The sequence below is a fragment of the Pseudomyrmex gracilis genome, unplaced genomic scaffold (genome assembly GCF_002006095.1).
Source record: "Pseudomyrmex gracilis isolate BER0280 unplaced genomic scaffold, ASM200609v1 scaffold_25, whole genome shotgun sequence".
Taxonomy (NCBI): Eukaryota; Metazoa; Arthropoda; class Insecta; order Hymenoptera; family Formicidae; genus Pseudomyrmex; species Pseudomyrmex gracilis.
The window spans coordinates 982,411-1,007,034 of NW_018020609.1; the positions used below are offsets into that span (position 1 = coordinate 982,411).

General features: G+C 40.5%; 1 protein-coding gene across 1 annotated transcript in view; it reads right to left on the reverse strand.

Annotated features, from left to right (window-relative positions):
• The window catches only part of LOC109852158 (protein amalgam-like), a 77,410-nt gene that overhangs the window by 9,544 nt on the left and 43,242 nt on the right, over positions 1-24,624 (reverse strand). The window contains exons 3-4 of the mRNA XM_020423041.1: positions 12,946-13,153; positions 3,842-3,994 (exon numbers count right to left, since the gene is read on the reverse strand). Of these exons, the coding sequence (XP_020278630.1) occupies positions 3,842-3,994; positions 12,946-13,153 (361 nt within the window). The remainder of the gene's footprint in view (positions 1-3,841; positions 3,995-12,945; positions 13,154-24,624) is intronic.

Sequence of the window (24,624 nt, forward strand, 5' to 3'; positions counted from 1 at the left end):
TGACCAATTGCACGCATTAATGCCGCGTCGTTAATTCTTAACGAAGCACGCGGAATCGCGAGTGATTTTTGCGCAGCATGCAGATTCGCATTTTGCAACGTCAACCATTATCGTATTCAGGAATTGGACGGAATTTTGCGATTGAAATAATTCAGCACGAGCATAAATATCGGTAAATTGATAACTCGCATTGGTTTTTTTTTTTTTAATTTTTGTTTTACACAAATAACCGTAAATAAGCGTTAATTGCATGGCGAGACAAAAACGAGAAACACGCTTAAACTTGTTCTTTCGCCGCGAAAAAACGGCGAAAACGCTAAACACATATTATTCTCCTGTTCTCGAATGACGGCAGTAAAACAAAAGATTTAGTAACGTGCAGGTCGTCAATAAAAAAAAAAAAAAAAACAAGTAAATAAATAAAACTGATTCACGTTGCGGGTAACATAATCTTGTTGCACTGCAAATTTTGTAGCAAATGGGACGTAGTGTAAATAATTCTCTCACGAAAGTAAACGAAGTCGATCTCATTATGTCAGTAATTTTCGTATGTTGTGAATTAATATTTGTTCTCTCTGATGTTTTCCACTAATTTTCATTTTATATATTGTGATACGGTCGACTGGCTTAATATTGTGAAACAATTAATTTCAAGTTTAATTAAAATGTATGTTTCCTTAATTTCAATATTATATAATTATGCTCTATAACCGATTTATATATACATGTACATATATATATATATATATATATATATATATATATATATATACATGTATATATATATGTATATATAAATCATACATGTATATGATACATTCAAATTACAATTAGTTTCGTGTGCCTCGAAGAATTAAATTGACAATTTAGCGCGCTCATTTTCCAGATTGATTATCACGTAATTAACATGCTTTCCTTTCGCAAATCACCGACTTACATCGATTCGGTGGATGTATTATTGGAACATTTTTTTCTTTATCCGCGTGATTTACGTGAGAGAATTTCCAAGCTATTACTTGTAAAATTTCCAAGTTGGTATTTGAAAAGTAATAACTCGGACATTTTCACGTAAATCACGCGAATAAAAAAAATGTTGTTCCAATAATATATCCATCAAATCGATGTAAAACAGTGATTTGCGAAAGATTCTTGTCTAATAAAACAAGAATAACAAATGATGTTTGACCGGTCAAATTTTTAAAACTTTATTACACGAGTCAAATATTGCACATATATCAATATACAAAACATGTAAATTATTCTCGCTATTTTTGCATCGTATAAATATGAAACTTATACAAAATAACATCTGTCTGCTCACTCTGACGACCTGGAAAATAGACGGCATTTCCATTCCTCGCGCACCTGTTGAGATAGAGAAAGCTTTGAGGCGAATTCGCGCATCAAACTTTCATTGTTCACAGAAAGCAAAATCTCTTAGTGCGGATTACCGTACAAGAGTAAAAGACTGGAGAGCCGTTGTCTCCTTTCGTTCTTTTTCTCTCTCTCGCTCTCTTCAGTTATTATTGAAAATTGTCAAACGATGAGGAGGAACGGCCCGGAGCGGTGCGAAAAATAAGAGCGCGCAAGTCGCACGCGCTACGAACACTATTTCCCCGGTACTTATAGACTAATGGGATCGCAACTGAACCACGAGAAACGAACGCGAGATGAGAAATACGAATAGTAGGGACAAACGACAAAACAGTTAAGCGACTTCGCGTCCTCGAATCGGCCGTGAAAGATAAAAGTTCCGTCAGGTGAATAAATCACCGGAAACGCGATCGCGCCGTAGTGTCTTGCGAGAATTTTCTCGTCCTTTTGCACGCCCCTTTGGCACGGAGCTCGCAAACGAAAGGACGAAAATGCTTCACAAGAGTCGGCTGGGGATGTTCGCGTGTTTTCGAAGCACGAAACTCGTTGGAGAAACGAGTGATAAAGGAACAGAAATAGGATGAAAGGAAAGAGGATTGAGGGAGAAGCCAGGCGAATGGGAGAGTTCTGAAGCCGAAGGAAACTAAAGCGGTGCTTTAGCTACCTGCCTGATGTACAATCGAAAATGTCCCCGACACTTGCTTGCGCAATTAGTCAGCGAAAGATCTGAACAATCCTGACGGCGCGGGCAACGCGAAAAACGAGGACGCTACTGAATAAAGCCGGAAACCGAAAGCGCATGAGTAATTGGATTGCGAGCGGGAACGGAAAGTCATGAGAAAAATTGTTAAATAAATATAAATTGAATAGAAAAAAAAAAATGCAAGTAAAAATAAGACCAACGCGCGCGTCTATTTTTCGTATTGTCACGACGGAATTATTAATTCTGAAAAAAATGACATTCTCATAAAAGCGACTTTTTTTTTTTTAACTACCGCTTCAAATGCAGTCATATTTTTGCATTTTTATCGAACGGTCGCGCCCGTTAACGTGGGGAAAAAAACATGCACGTTAAAATATTTTAACTCGAGCGAACATTTTGTATAATATTCCTTCCGCAAGAATAGAGAAATTAAATTACATGTTGATTACTAGTCTGCTGCTAAACTTTACTTAATGATAGTAGCGGAGAGCGCGACGCGGAGAGACTTATTCGGAATTGTAAACGAAATTAATTTCCTGACGAATGGGTTAAGCGAACGAGTTTATATTATAAAATACTCGGCAATTTTATTTCGATGGACATTGCGCCGGCGGCAGTTTGCTGATAATAACATCAGGAAAGAAACCATTTTGTGTAACGAATCGTTAAATTCTCTCGTCGGTTGCGAGAACTTCTGCAGGGAGCGGCGGAATATAGCGGAGGGAGTAAATTACTGTTGAATGTTATATTGTCAAAAGCAATAAGGAAACGTCAATTTAATCAAAAGCTGCATAAATTATATAAAATGAAAGATACGCGCGTGTATGTATCAAAAAAATACATACAAAAACAAATAAAACATCAGTAAAATAATAAGAAATTGTCAAAAGGCGTATTTACATATTTTTTACATTAATTATTAATAGATATACATTTGATTATTTTCTACCTTAATTATTTTTTATTATAGTTTTCTACTCTTTTTCTGTTATTTCATTCCAAGAATTTTGATCAAAGCAAATTGATCCACTCGGCGCAAATACTCTCACATCTAATCAATTCTGGAAAGCAAATTTACTGCAACGATCACTCGCGACGTTTCCTTGAATTATCAAGATATATATTCGATCTACAGTAAATTCAGAAGACGTATCGATTCGGCGCACCGTCCATCAAAACGCATTCAACGAACTGACCGAGCGCACAATAAACGTCTCGTTCAATCGGCGTGAAACGGCGTTCCGGATTTTCTGTCACTCTGTTTTAACGGGGAACGGGAGAAAAAGCTTCGCAGTAGCACAGACGTTACGCGAGCGGGTTTACGTTCAATATAAGCGAAACGGTGCAAGACAACGACGACAGCGATTGAGAGAAAACGAACGGAAAGACCGTTGAGCTGACTCTATATCTGAAGTAGTATCAGTCGACGACTGATGAAACGGCGTCGTGCAGCGACTAAACCGAAGATACTTACAGGACTAATAGAATGATTTCTTTACGCGGGAAAAAGTTTTGTTAAAATAACAAGAAGATCAGTTGCTGCAGCAAGAAAAATCTGTCAAGCCTACTGATTTGTTTTACCAAAACACGCGTTGTGTTAAAATAAAAAATAAAAAAATAAAAATATTCAGCAGACTCAAGACCTCTTCCCGTTGTGGATGACTTGAGTAGCAAAACTTTTTCTTCCGCGTATGAGAAGATGAAGATCTGATATACTTGAATTCTCAGATGGCTCTCCCCGCCTCCTTCTCAGAAGATACGTACCCTCGCGCCAGTTTGACATGATCGTACCCTTCTCGCGACGCCACGTGACTGTTGGCTCCGGTGTTCCGGTCGCCGCGCACCGTAACGTCACGTTGGTGTTTTCCCGCACCACCATGTCCGTGCTCGTGGGGTAGTCCAGGATATCCGGCGGCACTGAAACAATGACCACATTGCAACGAGAACGTCCCGGAGACTGCGCGCGCGCGCGCGCGAGCGCGAGCGAGCGACACACAGAGAGAGGATTGCGCAATGCCGCGCCAGGGAAAGGGTTAGATGGATGGCTATCTCGCAGATCATGCTCCGCCACCACCACCGCCTGTCGCAATATTCCGCGCGCACCGCGAGAACACACGCACGCGAGAAATCGCATCAACGAACGCGAATTCTCGCCCCATTCGCTCGCGCGGTCTCGGCTCGTAAAATTCCGATTCGCTTCGACAAATCCGAATTCTCGCTCGAATTTTCGCAGGCGGCCCACGTCCGATTTGTCCTGCCACGTTTTCGCGTTTCCGTAGCGGGAGATATCTCGATTTTTTCTTTGTTTGATTGTGAAGAAGAAATTTTTTTTTTTTTTTCGTCAAGACGATCTCTCTTCAGCGCTTTGGTTACAGCGCGTGATTTTAACGGGTCGTAACCCACGTCGCTTTGTTCGCAGATCGCGACTGGAAATTCGATGGGGTGTTGCACGAGGGCGCGCGCGGTATTGGCTGCGGCGAATCTATTTTTTACGTTCGCTCGATCGCGACACATATTCGTCTTCCTCTATAGTCGTCTTTGCGACGACAAAGCGGAAGCTGCATAAAATACGTTTAGCAGAAAGATGAAATCGTGTACAAAATGGTTTTTTATTGCATACTGATGTGTCACATAACTGTTTATATAGTTCAATTGTTATTATGCACAGTTGTAAAAAAGCAGATAATTTACTATTTTTGATTTACATGCGTGTAATTTAAAATATTAACGTTTTATTTTTCTCTATTGCATATTTCACGTGCAATTATTGTACGTAATTATTGTAAGTCGCACGCTTTTTAAAGCTACTTTTATAAATTGCCGCGCACCCAGTGATGCAAGCGGAATCGGCGAGGAGAAACGATGTAAGTGGATTATCCGACTACTGCATAAGCAACCAATATATCATACAAAGTAAAGCCATCACGTTGCTTTATCCGAGTTTAGTAAATGACAGTCAGCTACGATACGGCGGATTGTCGTTCTGCGCTTAGGAAGTGGATAGTTTAGAGTTGTTGCCCATCTATTTCTCTAATCTGGATAAATAAATCAACCTCAACACAGCTAAGCCGTTCATGTACTTATCATGTTAATTTGATTTATTCATTTTAATACGCACTCCACCATTCACGATTCTCTCAGCTCTGATTCGTTTTAAAATATATTTGAATTAACCGGTGACTTGTCTATAGAAAAATTTTACGAAATGCTAAGTGTAAAAAAAAAACGCAGATAAATATGAAAGCCACAACCAGCAGCTGACTGAAACCGTTCAATTTTCTCTTTTGCTTTGACAAACGCAGCAAAATATTCGCAGAGAGAAACCGGTCGTCGCGTCTCTCGATAGGAACAAAAATTCACAGGAATCTCATCTCCCCTGTGGTTAAAGGCTTTTTGTATTTATGAAAAATGATCGACCGAATTTATATTATTTATTTATGCATTTGTGTCTTAAAATATATTCGTCTGCCAAAATATATTGAATCAAAGTAGGAAAATTTATTATCGCGCTCGTACAACGCAAATTCGAACGAGAACAAGTTTTATGTCACTGAGGGTAAAATTATCTGTACTAATCCGATAGAAATGTATTATTTTGTTCCGATTCTGCGAAAATATATATAAAATTCAGAATTATGCAAATTATTTTCATATATAAAATATAGGTTATTAATATTTTAATTTAATAATATAAGTATATATTTTAATAAAATGTAAATATATTTTAATGTTTTGCGTGCGTGTATATGATATGATATGACATAGCTTTATTTCTGAGGCGCTCTAGGAAAATACCCTCAAGCGCAACATTAACAAAATAACATTAATTAAAATATAAAAAATAATGAACAAAAGAAAACAAATATATATATATACGTATAAATGTATAATATAGATATTATATCTATGGTATATGTATAGTATACCATACATATTATATCTCTAAAGATATTTATATATATGTATATTTTCGTCATGTTTAACTTGCATCCAAGGAACAGGTCATTGCTCTCTCGCTGGATTTACTGACGCGCCAACGCTTGCAAGTTAAATTAGTCAGTGTCTGTATTTAAGTGTACATAAGAGATAGGCGAAACAATGTGACAAACTAACAGCACGACAAAATGGAATATTGCACTTATGCGGGAAAACTGTGATCTGCGAAATATAGCGCTTATTATATTTTCCTTCGCAAAGAGAAACATTTACGCTCTTCTTTTATATTTCGTTGAAAAGTGTATTCTTTTCTCAATTGTCTGGACCAAGAAACGCTTCATCGATTTAAAATGCTTTTTTTATCGAAAAAAAAAAAATAAATAAAAATAAAAATCCCTCGATGATAAATTCTTCTCCGCACATTTTTATGCTGTTTTATCCGAACGGGATCGTCACAGCTTGCGACAATTTTTACGCTGACGTTGGCACCGGTGCGGAAATTATTTGCGCACGCACACGCGCGGGAGCCTTTTCAATGAAGCGCATAGAACAGCGTACAGAATAATGCTCACGATGTCGCCGGCACTTCACGATGTGATCGAGTTCTTCGCGAAAAATAATCTCCACCGCGCGAAAGGATGTTAGCGGTCACAGTCGTCGTTGCGATACATTTTCCCACGGCAACAATGCGAGGAATTTCGTTATCGAGTTGCTTTTCGAGACGAAATAGAGTGCCCCGAATATGGCACGGCTCGCACATGCAGCTTTGTACCCGGAAAAGACGACTGGACGGGGAATGGTTTCTCCACCATGGCTTTACGCGGACCAACTTCTTTCCCGGTCACGAAAGAGGCTACCTCCGTGAATAGTCCCGCTCTCACAGAGAGACCGACGTCGCGTCCCCCCGGTGAGTTACGAAAGACGTGTTCGGGAAGGCAAAGAGGTACCCAGGACGAAGTTTCCGCGGATGCGAAAAAGTACCGAGTGCGAATGATGCTTCCTTGTACTAACGACGAGGCCGAGAGAAGAGAGACGAGAGCCGCGATTGCATAACACCGTGGAAAACCCGAGGCACATTAGGAATACAAAATCGCTTTTCCTTCAGCGCGTTCCGATGTATATATAACGCTTTCTCACCGCGATCGATAATTAAAACACCTTTACCAACTCTTATATTATTTCATTTTTTTTTTTTTTAATAAATATTCCTCGAGATACATTAATATTTCTTATAAAGTAAAAATACGTACAAGCAAAATGTAAAACGTATGTTTCCGTAGAGAGTTAAAAAACGTTTACCGCATGAGTTATTTTCGCAATAATGTTTGTGCGAACTCGACAAAAGAACCGTTGGAAATGTAAAACGGGACCGACCCGTGACGACGCGGCCGAATCACGGCAGAACAGTCAAACAGAACGTACAACAGAGTACGGAGCGAATTCTTCCAAAGAATTAAGCGGGGCTTCGTTCGTCGGGGCAAAAAGCAATTCGACGCCGAACGTCGCTACGGCCGTGCGCGCGCGCCATCACAGAGGTCACAGAGATATCACCCGGGCCCGGCGTGCAATTCATTTCGCGCGCTACGTCCCCGACTACGTCGGTCGCAAACGGGGCGAAAAAAAGCGTCGCATCCGCAGATAGTATATTTATTGATACGGGAAAACAATTGGGTCGAATTTATTATTTCACGCGTGCCCGAGCAGCGTTGCGCGCGCGTTGCTGCCTTTGTTTTTGTTTGTTTTCACATGAGGGCATCGCGTTTTATTTGCGCGTAGACTGTACGCGTACACACACACACACACATGGAGCAAAGCGTGTTTCATCGGCGTGCCGATATCTTCGAGTGTCCTTTTTGAATGGCCGCTATATTTCGCGACGTACCGATAACGTTTGAAAAGTTCGATCGGCGCGACGGTGCGCCGTTCAGACCAGCATGATATTTAAATTGATGCACGTCTACCGATCTGCTGGAAGATTGAATTTCGCAAAGGTAAAAGAAAACCCATTCGCTTTTGCTGTTCGATATAATTACGAGTAATGCGATAGTGATAGTTGATATGTTTTTCCGCTGTCATCTTCTCGGTGTTTCATGTGAAAATATTTTTCTCATTGCTGTGTAGCGCGTAGTACGACGATTTTAGACTCAAATTTAAAATATATAATTATCACGGAGAAAGAAGATCTCGTATTTCAAAGCACAAATTAATTGAAATAAATAGTTCGAATTAACTACGTTGTCCGCGCGCATGTGTGTTATGGGCAAATAAATTGTATTTTTTTTTAAGAATAAATTTTTTAAAAATATCAAACGGTATTTTTAAAAAACTAACACGTCAGTCAAATATCACTGATTCTCGTCAAACAGTCGTATTTTTTATTTGCATTTGTTTGACACGTTCGCGTATGCTAACTGAGACGATGTACGCACAATTGGCCGTAATCGGTCACGTAATTAGAAGCATGTAATATCACACCAAGGTAGAAGTTGACCAAACCAGTAATTTCACTACGATAAACAAGAAATTTAACGAGGGTTGGCCGCGATAAGCTCGGGCTTTATGTTTATATATGTGCGCGCTTACATATGTAACGACACACGCCGCACCAGACAAAAGTAACGAGCGTAGCGCGACGTAGGTATTACTTGTCTGCGGACAAGTTTGAAGATGAATTAATAGTTATTCGTAAAAGCGCGAGTGTATCAATCAATGTCACTCGGCAAAGTGCATTAATCGAATGTAAAATAAAAAGTAAACTGAGTGATACAAAATATTTTTTCAAGGATATTCGGTCCGGGTGTTTCGCACGGACATATCGGATACGATATTTACTATTCTCATATTTTCTATTTTTTATCATATTTTGTTTTTCAAGAGAACGAGAAAAAAAACACAGCTCGGATACCGAAATCTCTCAACAGAAGTTTGATTACTCGAAGCTAATTATCGCAAGTGAGTACGCAAACGAAGCGTTATTTGCTACAAATTGCGCGCTTGAGCGAGTTTACTGCATAGAGAATTATGGTTATTACTGTTTCCAAGAGTATTTAGTTACTTAGCGTGAATTTTGTCTAAATGCTATTTTACGACTTTTATTTTCACCGTAAATCGTCGAAAAAGAAAAAACAGTTTTGCATAATTACGACAAACTTTTCATGCGCACATCATTGGGGAGAGGCAATATCACTTTCCCGCAAATAACGCAGGTGTGTGCGTGTTTCAGTGTATATACGCGCGCGCACGCGCGTGTGTGCGAGTTTCAGGAATGTACAATAGAGACTGTAACGAATTCGTGCAAGTATAATTTTTCTCCCTGCATCCCATCCCTTTCTAAATGCAAATTAGAGCAAACTGCGATCGACGGCTCGATAACGCATAAAGGAAACGAACAGGTACCGTTTTTGTTTCTTTCTTTTTATCTCATATCTAACCGCAGCAAATATTTTTTGTTTTTACAAAAAAAAAAACGTAGCCAGCTTAAAATATTAAAAAAAGTAATAATTATGTAAACAAAATGCGCAATTATTACGAAATATATTTTTAAATCCGACATCAACAGAATATTATGAGCTTTGTAAAGCTAGACGCTTATAACAATATCGCTTTTTTTTCTTCCTTCCTGTTCGCGAGCAACGCAAACTACCGAAAAATACGATATGTCATCCGATAAAACAAGATGGAGCAAAATAGCCGGGCATCGTGTTGTTTTTTTTCTTCCCCACGCCTTGACGATGCGGCCGACGATAGGCCGGGCCGATAAAGAAGAATCTTAACGAGGGGTTGCGGCGAGGTTAAACTATACGTTTATACGGGACTCTTTGCGGGAAGGGGGCGACTTGCGGCGCGCGGAGGAGGTCGACCGGTTATTAGAACGGGGAGCACGAAGTTGCCCGAGAAGGTGTCTAATAGCCCGCCAAGAGTACAATCGCCCACGAAGGTTTCGGCGCGGGGGCCACGTACTTTACATACATTTGCATCCCACCGCCACAAATCCGGCCGATCGCGGAAAGACCGGCGGAGGTGACGGGTAAACCGGCGGGGGAGGCGTCTCTATCTTGGCAAGCCACCCGAAAGAGCTCGCTGAGGTGTGAAATCTTTAATCTGTTCGGCTCTTCCTCTTTCTCGTCCGGCGAAAACGTTGCTTTGGATTTCCAACAGCAAAATTTAACGCAACGTTATCGTATAATTTTTTTTTGTACCGCGCCGTCTCACACAAAAATAAAACTAAATTACGGTGTGCTCGCGGTCGAACGCGCTGAAAACGCTTCAGAGTATGTAAGAGAAATGCATTTATTAAATATAAATTTTAAAAATAACTCTTGATGTTGTTACCTTAACGTATCCGCATCTATATGTATACCTACATATATGCATATATATGTACATATAATTGCACGGGAAAATAAAAGCCGACGAGAGAAGCTTGCGCGAAAAAAGAAAAATACTCATTATTTTCGATTAAATGGAGAATATTATGTTTTTCTCTCTCGTATTTAGTTTTAAAATTTTTAAATTAATAGAAAAACGAGTGAGAAGACAAGTTTCAACACACAACCGTGTCGCGAAGTATAAATTATGAAAGATCTGCGTTACACCGAGCGCGTGTTAAAATCGCATATTTTACATTGAAACAAAAAAAACCTGTATTGCGTAAATGAAATAAATAATATCACCTGGAAACAAATGTTCGGCTGCACATCCGCTCGCGCGCGAAAATCCGTACACGCTCGTCTCATTTAAATCCTAGTTAACGTGAGCCTCGCAATGTATCAATGGGATACTATCTGTGAGCTTGTTAAGAGATATAAATCAGTAAGCTCAGCTGAGGTATTTATGGAGATGCATTAGCTTTCCGCGGGAGTATAGAATGCCAGCATTTATTTGGTAATTTCCGGCAGTCCGATATTCATCTCGCCGAATGTTATTGCGCCGCGGCGTGATAGAGCCTGACCTACGATCTCCAGAGATCGGGAGGGAATAGTGTCAGACCTTCGTCAGAGCCGGCCAATAATTGGTAGTGGCAAAGAAATACGAATTAAGTTAGGAAAAAAATAACAGAAGCCCGGTCGGTTTAATAGAAAAAAAAAACAATCCCATATAAGTCAGTAAGAAAATAATAAAGAAGAAAAGATACGGGGCTCTATTTATATTAAATCCGCGCGTATATTATAAATTAATACATTAAACAATAAATATACTAGTAGGGAAGTGGCCAATTCGAGGCAATAACCAAATCTTTGGGTACTATTTTTGTATAGTTTTTAACAAACGTTTCGACCCTTAGTTTGGATCTTTTTCAGTGTATTACATATGACAAGTTTTCAAAAATCTTGTAATTGGGTTTATGAGTTATTAACCTCTTGCGTTAGTTCTGTTTTGACAATATATTTGTATATTGCGAACGGAAATAATAAACTTATTTTCGGATAATTGCTTAATTAAAAGTAAAGATTAGTCTTACGAAGAGCTTACAGAATGTTGTGCACGCGATGTCGCTTAAGAAAGCCGCGAAACAAATAATCAAGGATTGAATATCGGTGTCTTGTAGTAGCAATCACAGCTTTCTCTGGGAGGTACTACGGTGTCCGCTAAGACGAGCGTAGTTGGCGAAGTTTGACAAGTTGGCGGTAACAGGGACGGTGGGTAGCAAGTGCCAAGAAAGTTTCGAGGAAGGATCAGTTGATGCATAGTCGCGGGAAGAAGGATGCGCCCTGCCAAGCAAAGGACGTGTTCCGCGGGACAATCGCGAGTTACGTATACATGGAAAACGCTGAGTCCACCGGTGCTTAGTCGAGTTTCGCAGGGATTCGGGGGAGAGTTTCTGATGGGGTTACAAATTCACGAGCAATTCCGAACGCGCGATTTGCTCGCAAATATTTGTCGACGGCAGTCCTTAAATCACTTCTGTGATTCTCATTTCCCTTTGCTTTGCAATTTTCCGCCTCTTACTCGTTATGAAAATCCGTTATGAGATGTGGTTTTAAATAGCGCGCACATTTGAACTCTTCTCTCTATTTGGACAAAATTTACTTATTAAAAGTACTAATTAAATAGAACACTAAAAAAAGTTTGTCGTTATATCCGAATGAAAAATAACAGTTATTCTCGTCTAAAAAGTTTTTATTTGTGGGAAGCTTTTGTGACATCGCGCGTAATTTAACGAACATATTATGGAAATGAAAGAACATAACGACGAGTTTTTATCAAGAAAAAATTCAGGACATGCTGCGCTCGTGTCGTTATTGCCGTTAATCAATGAAATTGCATCAGTTTTGTTCATGAGTGCGGATGTGTCGGTTTTTTTTTGTGCAATATAATAATTCGTATTGATTGCGAAGCGCGTGACGCAGAAAACATTTGTAACCTTAGAGCAGATAATAATTAAGCAGCGCGCGACATCGTGTTTATCTGGTGTACATGACATGACGTCCCGTTGGGGGGAGGGATATGACAAAGCTCGACTCGACAAAAGGTTCGCAATCATTATTATTATTTGTCATTCGTTTAAATATTACGTCACAATAATATCTATGGATTTAACGGCGCAAATAAAAATTAATGCAATGCGATTTTACACACGCTGCGAATATACCCAATTCTGACAACACGATATTTTTGTCACGAGAGCTTTCGCATTTTATTAATGTTTGATTTTCGCGAATTTCATATAACCCACGTTATATGAATCTGCTTTATGAATAATTGCAAAATACTTTTATTAATCGGAAGTAAAAAATAGATATCAGTGTGTTATTTGATAAATCTTAAAAACAAAATTTTAATCTGTTTTTTTAATTTGTTTTCGTCGCTCAACAACGAGAAATGGCGCGTCAACGCAATCTTTGCGTTCTTCTGTTTCTGTTCGTTTTTTTTTGTTTTTTTTCCCAAAACGGACACTAGCGATTGTTTCGTGAAAAATAGATGATCTTTACCAACAACTTCGAGAAATCCAGTGATGCTGGACATTGGGTCAGTATTGACCTGGCACATGTACCAACCGCTGTCAGTCTGACGCGTCTCTTTTATGTGCAGGGACCATATCCGATGGCCGCTGTGCGTCACTGCGATCCGATGATTCTTCGTGATAACGTGATTCGCTATCGTTAGAATCGTCTGCGTATCGACTCGTAGCCACGCTACCTGCAACACAAATCGGATTACGGGCGATTAAATGATTCACCCGCAAAAGTTCGCACATATATACAGATATGTGATAGAGCGCTTCGCGTTATTCCGATTTCAACGCGTTGTTTATGCAAAATAAATAAAATTTCAAACCGACTATGCATGACGTTAAAAACGTGGCTTGAATAAGAGCGCTCGTGTTCTACACAGAGAAAGCGGCGTCTTATTACTTCCAGATATTTCGAGAACTTTCTCTGGAAAGGTTTCAAAGCGCGGGAAAGTTTTATGTAAATGTACACGAAATATGCGCGCGTGTTGTGTGCAATGCTTTCTATATATCAATTCAGACGCTGACAGTTCAGACGAATGATTGTTGAAAGTAATTCTGAAGGAAATTTCATAGCAATGTGTTTTAAAGTTTAAAACACTAGAGTTCTTTGCATCTTTATTAGCCTCTGTTAACAATATTTAACATCAAATCGTGCGTTCTTAAAAAAACTTTAGTTTTATTATTTGTAGAATATATTTAATATTAACAATAATCAAATAATAATAAAGGTTAATTTTCGAGCACTCTATAGAAAATTATTTATTTATTAAAAGTTAAAAACAAACAATATATCGCAGTGATAATTTAGTATAACAGAATATACGTTTCGACTCTACTTGAGTCTCTTCTTCAGTACAAAAATATTAAGTCATCGGTGTCACGTCAATAAAAATAACAAAAAACAAAGTAAAGTTGCAGTAATACAAAACGTGCGTTGATGAACGTTACTGTTGTAGTTAAAATTTTAATTAAAAGATCTTACTTGATATAAAACATCGTAAAGGCGCATTAGATAGAAGCACATTTGAATAGAAATGATATTGGTGTGTGTATTATGTCATGTGAAAAGTAAAAAACCGAACGATTTTTTCATATTTAATATTAAATTAATATTAAATAATTAATATTAATATTAAATATATAATATTAATGTTAAATGTGATTAAAATCATACTTTTCTAGAAAAAAATAAAAATATAAAGTGTCAATATAATTATTACACAAAATTAAGGAGACCTCATTATCGTGCGATTGAAGCAACTTGTCGATCAGTACACGAAAAAGAAATTTTTTGTTTTATGTTTTTCGGGACACGGGATGTGTAGAATTAAATTTTCGAGATGCATTTCGTACTTTGCTTTTGCGAGCAAAGCATATCGTATTCAGTGTGATAATAGATACGGAGTTGCATGGATGCCGCTTTATATCACTCTAGTCTAGTTGCGGCCAATTAATATTTTATCATCTGCGTTGTAAAAACAGATTTACATTGCAAGTTTCGTTTACCGAGAAAAATGAGAAAGAAAACTGTGTTCGGAAAATTCTTTTTTTTTTCCATTTGCTTTTTATTAGACGTAATAGCTAGCGGTGATGCGTCGTGATGCTGAAAGGGAAGTGTGACAAAAGCGTATTATAACTTTATATTTAGCGATAGTGCATGCATTAGTTTAATAATGCGATTATAATAACAATGTCGCAAAAATTACCTCTAATGAATTGCACTACTGTGCACAGCGCGTTTCCGCAATATTCATGGTGTTTTTTTTGAAATTTAGATCATATATATATATATATATATATATATCGATATGAAAGCTTAATTAAAAACAACTTCTTGTCGCGATCCAATAATCCGATTAAAATTATTATTTTAGAATAACTTTACAAAATAGTAACTTTACAAAGCAACACAATCTCGTCGCATATAAAATATCAGCACGAGAGAAAAAATACGTGTATCTAAACGTATAAATTACAGACAAAAGACGTGTAACTAGATGTGTAGTACAATAAAAAATATATTCATGATTACGAGCGTAAGTTTCTTTTACAGAAGCCAAATAACATTTAAAGAGTGTCAAAGCTAAAAGTGTCAAGGTATAATACTATCGCAGACGGAATCCAAATCAAACGGAATGATAATGTACGCGACCCGACGTTGCCGCTTTCGCGTTTTGTACCATTTCCCGTAAAAGCGATTCTTCTATCTATCCGATCCAATAGCCGCGGAATACGGGCGGAGTGCGCTTCTTCGGGACACATTTATCGCTTTTGTAGATCGCGTCGCAACCAAGCCGAGATATCTCATTAAAAAAGTAGATGGTATTCCTTGTGTAGTTATTTTTCTTAAGAGAGTGAGAGAGAGAAAAAAAATTGAGAACAAAAAAAGAAAAGACAAAGATCTCGATGGAACGACGCGGCGTGCGCGGTTTTATTTATGAATGTTGCGAATCTTCCGCTTTTCCGTGCGCGCCATCCCCCTTTTCTATGTTCCCGACACACCCCGCTCTCACACTCCCGTCCTCATCGCGGAAGCTGTCAACGCGTCTCATCGTCCAAGTGCTACCGACAATGTGCTCGACGCTTACCAACTACGCTCGTAACATAAAGAGAGAGAGCGCGGGGAATGAAGAAGTGAAGGAGGTAACGGAGAAGCGTCGAGGAGGGAGCGACAAAAAAAGGAACTTCTTGTTACAGCCGAAGTCGTAATACACTCGACGCCCGTTTTAGAGCGTGTCGTCTCTTTAGCTCGCGCGCGCGAGCTCCCTCGGACCGTAGGCGATGTGTGTCGCGTACAAGTCGCGCAAACCCGCCACGTGTCTCATGTGCACTGGACAGCCGGAGAGAGGCGGTCGCGTTCGCGCTAGTCTGCGAGAAAAGGAGAGGCGTTTTCTAGAGAGAACGGACTCTCGAGAGCGGAAAAGCGGTGGTTACGTCCGCCGTAGAAAGAAACCTCGGAAAAAGAAGGTGCCGGAGTGTACTGGAGCGGGTGGCGCGAAGAAAGCAGCGGCGGAGGCACGAGGGGAGAACATAGGGCGGTTGTAAATTGTGTGCGCAAGACGGGGGCGAAAGCTCTCCGAGGTTGACAGAGGAGATGTGTGTACGTGTGTGTGTGTGTGGCTTCTGTAACGCGCGTGCATACATTTTGTGTTGTTTTTTTTCTTACTTTTCGCATCTCTTCTTGTCGGATATCGGTGCACGCGTCTATTACACACGCATGAAGAGTTTCGAAGGCGCATAATGCGAAGCGTCGTCATCTGTCCTCATTCCTCGCTTGCGGTTTAGTAAGTGTGCGAGTGCAATTACTCAAGTTCGCGTACAGAACCGAAATGCGAGTAGCAACGCGGCATCCCGCGCTCTTACAAATGATTCGTCTCGCGGTAACGATATAATTGCACGTCGCTGTAATCTTGCCGCGGGCGCGTTTTCTCGCGGGCGCGCGTCTGAATAAACGCCACGGAAATTTCTCACAGCCCCGCGTCTCGCCATCGGGGTGCGGGACGCAACACTTTCGTATCCCTTTTTCGCGTAACGCGCTGTACTGTGTGTTCTCTGCTTTGGACGTGCCGCGACATGCCTCGAGTTTGCCCAGGAAAGAGAGAGAGAGAGAGAGAGAGAGAAATACAGACAGACAGACAGAGAGGGTTTGTGAAAGAGCGGCGAGAGGAAATCAGAACTCGGCGGCGACTCTTTATTTTCGTTTACGTCAGTCGGTTGCACGAAACGATACCTGTGTATACCCATCCTTTCGGGCTCTTTTCCTCGCAACTCTTCCTTCCCCTCTCTCGTTTCGCAACGCTCTCGCGCTTCATCCCTTTCAGTTGCGGCAAGTACGAAAAGTATCCGCGGGTACTTCTTTAATTTCGCGAGATATCTCTCGCCGAGAGACGCGCGCGGGGGCGCTTTCGCGACTCGGACTCGCGGTGAAAAATGACTCCGGCAAGTTCTTCTTACTCCCCTTCTCCGAGGGTGCACGCGAAGACGATCGCTCATCCCATCTTCTTCGATTTCTTTTCTCGCGTGCAATCGTCGCCCGTATAAGCAACGCGGAAGAGAAACGTCACGAACGATATGTTTGAATACCGCGCGATACAATGTAACGTCCCGGCACATATTTTCGATATCCGCACTTACTTCTCGCGCAACATTTGCTGCGCCGTGAGTTAACGAGGTTTACCAACGGTCCTTAATTGTTGACAAAAACCGCACTTCACCGATGACAGTAGGGCGCGCGTTACACCATCTCCATGCAATATTATATTTATTTGACTAATTGGGAGAGGGAGGAGGGAGGGAACACAGAAATCGTGTCAATTGTCGCTGCCGTTTGCCGCAAGTGCTTTTAAATAATTAGATTGCGCGCGTGTAAATACATGCGGATATTGTGCTTGCGCGGTGTGCGTGTCCGTTCTGCTGCAAATATTATTCAAAAACGTTCCGCCAAGTGGACGTTATACATATACGATGAAAATCGCTGTGTACAACTTTTTGGAAACACGAGTTAATTATACTCATTAGCATTGTTGACCGCGATTAAAAAGTTTGCTCCTGAGAAAATTTAAAAAAATGTAAAAAAATTGGAAGCATAAAGTGGCCGCGTATATACAAACGTATGCGCGACGCAACACGATGTGAAATTAAAACTACGTTACGACGACGTGTACATATATACTCGCCGCCTGTTACGCGATATCGCTTGAATATCGTCGTGTCTGAAGAAGGGGACGGTCTTCAAACGCGCGCGCACGCCGTTTCGCGCGTTATGAATAAAAAATGGTGTTTTCTCGGACGGCGTTGTAGCGCGCGGCCGCTTACACGACGACGTAATTATACTTGTTCGCGAGGAAAAAAACGAACAGACGGTGATTCGTATTTGCGCGACCTGTATACAGCTCGAGCGTGTGTGTGCGCGCGCGCGCTCGCGCGAGCTCAAATATTTCAACAAGCCTCAAGCGAATTTCCAATATATAATAATCGAGAAGAGAGAGAGAGAGTTGAATTTTACATTACGTTGTGTTTGGCATCACCTCGCCCGATGTGTCGTGTGTAATTCTCGGCGCAACTTACAATCTCTGTAATGCGCAGCAACGGTTTAATGCGCTCTTCTGTAATTTAATTTTGACGTCAATCAATTAATCGGCGATATAGAAACATATTTTCATACACGCGAGTCCATATTATCGTCACTTCTGCGTGATTTGTAATGTCGGAAGAACGATAATCAAATCGAATTTTTGAATTTTGCAGCGAATTACAAAGCGGAATGCTGTGTTTTAATCATGGACGCCGCACTCGCGGATTTATCGCGTTATCGAGATCGATTGCGCGCGTTGTATTTTTTGGAGATGATATGTAATTTCAGCATTTTTGACGCGCTCTCTCGCTCTTTCTCTCTCTTGACGCGCACACATAAAACAAATTGAATGAAAAATTCCGGACCGCGGATGTTTTTTGTGCAAGGCGCATGTGATATACTATCGCGTGTATATGTGTATACACGGCGCACGCGCGCGCGCCCACGCGGGATTTACTGTTTGTGATACTACACGGCAGCGTGCATCATATATTGCTAATTCGCAAAACAAAGCATCATTAAACATATACACGAAAATCGGCGGTGTTGCGCATCCGCGTGTAGCACGTTGCTCGTGCGCATTAAAAGCAAATACATTAAACGCGCGCGGCCGCGGTAGCACAACGAGCATTGGCTTATTCAAGTTTTCTAGCGGCGCGTGCACGGAAAACGTTGAATATTCCGTGTGGTGTAAATATTGGAAAATTCTAAGCGCGCGGTTATCGTGTGGACGCCCGCGTGGTATGGTAATAATCACGCCTGCATAACGCTCGCGGTTAAAAACGTCTAACGCACGTCATTCACTCTTCCGATCGTCGTTGCACGCACGTGCCGTATATACTGAAATTGAAAAAAATAACGGAGATACATAGTAGGAGAAAAAATATTTTCAAACCACACGTGGCACAGCATAATCCACGCGGCAACGATATTCTCACAGAAAACAGAAAGCTGTTTAGCATATTTTCCTCTTTACACGCGAGTTTTTATTATCTTATGATAGTACGTGTACACTTCTTAAACACAAATAAATTTATGCTTCAACATATTTCGAAATTAATTTACCGTGCGTTTGATTTTAATACATAACCTGCTTACTCGTGTATATATTGAGAGTATTTTATCGCGCCGAACGAGCCTTGTTCCGGCCTGTGTTGTAAAAACGCGGTCGCGTTGATATTTCCAGGCTAATAATCACTATATTCACACGAAAGACAGATTCAATTAGTGCTCAATTTTGTTTTGCCCTTGTTGCCGCAATTAAAAATTTATTCCCGCGTTAATGTCCCGTGGGGCGTAAACTACATTCAAGATTATAATAAAGCATTGCGCGGACTCTGCTCCAGATTAATCTTTTTCTTTAATAATAATAATGAAAAAAAAAAAAATAACTAGCATGTGTTTTGTGAAGAACAATTTTTCGCTTCGCTAATATCGCGGTTTCGCAATTATATATAAAATTTGTAAGCGATAAAACAATTTTGACGAAACAAATGTATTTTTTAAATTTAATATAAAAAAATGTTACAATCCACATTATTACTTATTGGAGATTGCAAAATGGAACATAAATGTCCTTTTGTTTCGCGTGTATAGTTTGATGGAAAGGTTGCGCATCAATTTAATTAAACTGTCATTTGCCAAATTACGTTTGTGTTTCGCGAACGCGAATGTTTGTGATGTACACGATGCAGAAGGAAAAACGAATGCAGTAGCAAGTTGCTCGAGAGTGTACAATTTTAAGAGAATAAAAAGGCTAAAAGAGTAAACATCGTCAAAAAGATTTTGATCATTAGTGTATATATATTTTTTATGTATATATATATATATATATATATATCTATGTATATAATATATATATCTTAATATATATCTTAATATACATCTTAATATATATCTCATGTGTTTTCTCTTTTTTGTTTTTGTCTTATGATATTTTTATTATTATTATTTTTTTTTGTAAATTATGCCATCTAGTTAGCGCTTGAGGAAAATTTCCCAGAGCGCCTTATATATATAAAAATAAAGCTGCTATCTATCTAGTATCTATTAATATGTACTTTGCAAATATTTCGCGCAGAATTGTCGAACACCGTCGCTTTTGCCACGACGTGTCCGAGCAACATCAAGGCCATTTAATCCGGGTCCAGTTACTGTTTAGTTGCACGTGTTATCAGAGAACGCGAAGATAAGCATCTGTCCGCAGCGTCGAAGTTTGTTATGGACAGAGAACGAAATAGTTCGGCGAATTCGATGCAAGTTGTACAGACGGATAATTAGCCCCGCTGGCACAATCGGCATAATTATTGTCCGCCGCTGCGGCTTACTTCCCGCACACTTTCCTGCTGCGAGTACTCAACTATCCTCCCTTCCTCTCTTTTCCTGTTTCCCCTCGTCTCTTCCTCATTGTTCCTGCCCGTCTCTCTTTGGATCGACGTTTTACGACCACCATCAAGCCTCTCCCCGCGTGCGGACAAAACACACGATCACATTAATGAGGCCAACAAGAGCCGATTGAACGGGTTTTGCCTAAACAAGGAATGCCCTGTTAATTGTAATCGCTCGTCAACCACGGACGCGCTAATTACAAAGGCAATCATCGTAACGAATGTCAAATACAGATAACGCTACGCGCTGCCATCCTCGCTCGTTTGCGCTCCCCTGAACGGACAGATACGTAATTCCCCAGACACGAGCGAGCGCGCGCGCGCACGCGCTTTGCTTATTTGTCTAGCGCATTACCATTAACCTGGTTATGCGCAATAAGAAGTACCTTCGCGCTACTTACGCGTAAGCTGTGCATCTCCTCGAGAGTTTCGCGCGCTCTCGTCGCTGATTACAAAGGCAACCGTCGTGATAAATGGTCTGCGTATCTATTTGTGTAGTATCTTCCTATCACTGGGGCGAATACAAATAACGGCGACGACATGTTTCGCATGTACAAAAACGTGCTACGTGTTATCGCTGAAGCGCGGAATAAGGGGATCTCCGCTGGAAACTTCGTGCGAGTTGCGCACGAATTTTTTCAAGCACTATCGATCGAGAACAAACTTTGTGTTCGCTTTTTCAAAAAATCTGATTCAATAAATTACATCGTTTGTTATATAAACTAGAGATATTAGAGATATATTATTATTACATAAACGCAATAAACTTACGTAGGAATAGGTACGTAGCGAGGAAGAGGAAATATATCATAAAGTTACTGTCTGCAAGACTCGATACTACGTGTTACTTTGTGAAGGCTATTTAACTTGACGCAATCTATTAAAAGCGTTTTATACCTTCGGCCAAGTATACATCATAAATTGAGTGCTTAAGTTATAAGTCCTCTACCTCTATAACTCAAAAGTCTCCCCCGCTTGCTCTCTCGCAACAAACTTGAAATTTTATAATAAACTCGAAACTGCTTCATTATTCAAAACAAACAGTCTTTTCGTCGTGCATTACGTTATTTCGCTTAAAGCGATCGAAAACTTATCAGCCTCGGAAGTAAACGTATATTCTGATATTGTTCGCCGTTAAGCTGAGTAGGTCAGTAATAACCCGCGGCGTATTCTTGTACTTCCGAAGCCGATAAGTTATAAGTTATCGCGAGAACGACGTTGACAGCGTGTTTTATGTGTGTTTCGCCGATGTTTCTTACGAGCAAGAAAAGGATGATTAAAGGCGCTCGATTAAAAAAAAAACGAAAAAAAAATAATGTGTCCGTCGATGTTTCGAAACAAAGGCAATTAAGAACGTTATTAAGAACCTCGTTACATCACGATTAATTAAACAGTCTGTGATATTTTTGAAAAACTCGTGTGCGAGATAGTTTTTTAACCTTTAAAAAATAAAGAAAAAACACACACAAAACAATACGATAAAAGCCCTTAAATTTACAAACACAAATTCGGGCTCGCTTGTAGAGATCTGAATGCTAAAAAATATAACAGTTCCAAATATAACATATTTCCAGAACGTATTTATCGATTACAGGATAACTGGTTTGCCACGAGCGGCAAAAAACAATCCGCAAAAAGAAACTGTACACACACACACACACAAACAGATACACGTATGTTATCCGTATATCGCATGAATTGCGGGAGTTTTCCTTTCACTGAAAAATACGAGTGGCTCTATAGTCTCGATTGACTGCGTAAAATTCGAGAAAGCTGCAGCGGCGCGTCCATAAGGCAAATCGCAGCATACAGTTCTCTCCACATATAGCGAAATCGATATGCTATTCAAAAACATCTGTCGCGAACAAATTTTAAAAGTAAATCCTCGCCCGCGCGCACAATAAATCTTTTTAGACGGGCAAAAAGACGGGGAGAAATCTCTCTCTCTCTCTTTCTTATTTATATTAATTAATAAAAGCTAATATTTGTCCCGTATTATTTATTATCGACCTAATTATTTGTCAATGAGGCGAGAACGAACGTAAGGTGAGATAAGAATTCTGCGAAGATCATCGAAATGGAAAGAGAACCTCTTTCTCCTTTTACCTCTCACTTTCTCGATAAATCAAAACGATCGAATCGAGCCGAAATAAACGCGGAGCAATTTCTGCGCGGATGTCTCGCCAGCTGGTATCGAGCTAATATACGCGTTTCTGCTTATACGCATTTTTTAACCCGCGGCGCGCCGCAACACGCTCGGGGGGATAACACGCCCGGGATATCTGTCAAACATCCTTCGGTTAGAAAGGACGTATTCTTCCCTCATCCTCCTTCCCGTCAGACATCATTTTTCATATCTCGACCCCGGGAATATCCGCCGACGGGTGACGTTCTCCAACCTCTCCCTCCTTACGACGTCGACAATGTGCTGCGTTGATTGAATCGTCGAACGTCAAGACGTCCCAACCTCTTTCTCTTTCTTCCTTCCGCTTTACTCCTTCCGCTCTTCGCGCGCGCGTGCACTCTCTCTATTTCACTCTCTCGTTCCGGTCCATTGGGCGCCTCTTCTCGTCCCTTAAACCCGAGATTCAACCTCAACGCGCGCGATCCCGTTTGGTAATTCACGCGGCGCAACCGCTCGTGTAACGCCAATTGCTTTGATCCACCGAAGACTTGCGCGCGGTCAATTCCGACATTTGCCGCATACCAACCTCGCCGATCGCCGTCGAAACGTTTTCCAATTGCAGCGTCAACGCAGCACATCGCGCGCCACTTTTGCCTCAAACCGAAAACGTGCAATAGATGCTTATTTTGCGAAATGATATCGATTCGCCAAAATTAGTTGAAATTCATTAGAACGGTACAGAAAGCAATTAACTATGTAATTACGAGAAACATGTTTTTCCACGAGATATGAATATTTTCGCAGATGCGAAGTTATTTTCGGTTTTATCTCGTTTCTTTTTTTTTTTTTTTTTTTTTTTATCATGTTGCATATAAATTTGTACTCTTTTTAATTAGTTCCATAATCCCTGAAGTTTCTTAACGCATTGTGTATATGTGTGTGCATGTGTGTGTGTGTGTACTTTGCGCCGCGATAAAATTCTTTATGCGCTTTTCCATGTAAAACCTCGGTCGCTTCCCAACTCGAAATGTATCATGCGGGAGCGAAATTCAAGAAATTCGCGCCACGTATCTCTTCCGTGATGTTCACATTAATTTTCGCTTTTGACCGGGAAACGGGGAAACTGCATGACATAGTACCGAAGAAGAAGTGACCAGTGTTGCGTTTATATTCCTTTGCCTGGTGCGTCATGCCGTCTGTCTTTGTCAGAACAAAACGTTATAGCGGTCTCCGTGCGCTTTCGCGCGCGAACATTCGCCTCGGTGCGCGGCGCGGACTGCGTTTCGCCGGGCGAAAACGTTAAGCGTTTAATAATTTGTAATCGCGTCGGATGGGAGAGGAAAAAGTGCGGGGGAGATGAGTCGCGAGTAGACATAAAAATATATCCGCTCTCATTCCGTTTTGCTTTGAACATAAACTCACCTGCGCAAGCACTGCCGGGGTAGGTTTAGCAAGAGAAATTCAAAGGAAATACTTAAAAGCGGTGAAAACTGACGCTAATGGAATTTCGTTGTAACTGACACTTTTTTTTGCGCGCCTTTGTAGCGTGCGCGGCGCGACTGTACTCAGAATTATGAACCAGATCGGGTTCTGCGGTCGAAATAAAAACTCCGCGAATAATATTCCCGGTTAAGTGGGACAGTGCACGCGCGAGACGTTTTTTGTCGATAATACAATAATCGCAACGCAGTGTGTCGATTGTGCAGACGCGAAGTGTTTAATTTGGTCGCGTTCTTTCTATCGCGTTAGTAATTATATATCTTTTATATCTTTTATATCTTTTATATCTTTTCAATATCGCTTAATTTTTACGAGAGGCGCGCTAGAGCTGTTCTTTGCTATAGCGACGGGGCAATTTCAAGTGTGTATGACTTTCCGCGACGCACTGTGTGTTGTGCAATCGTACTATTCCGCGTCTCTCATAAGTGAGATATCGTTTGGGTCTTGCTGGTTATATCAGCCAATGAGACACATATATAAATCAGTATATTTTCTTTGAAATAAATGCACGACGCGCCCACATGCACGGGCGTTCCTTTGGCGCTGCTCTAGTTTAATGAAGTATGAGTG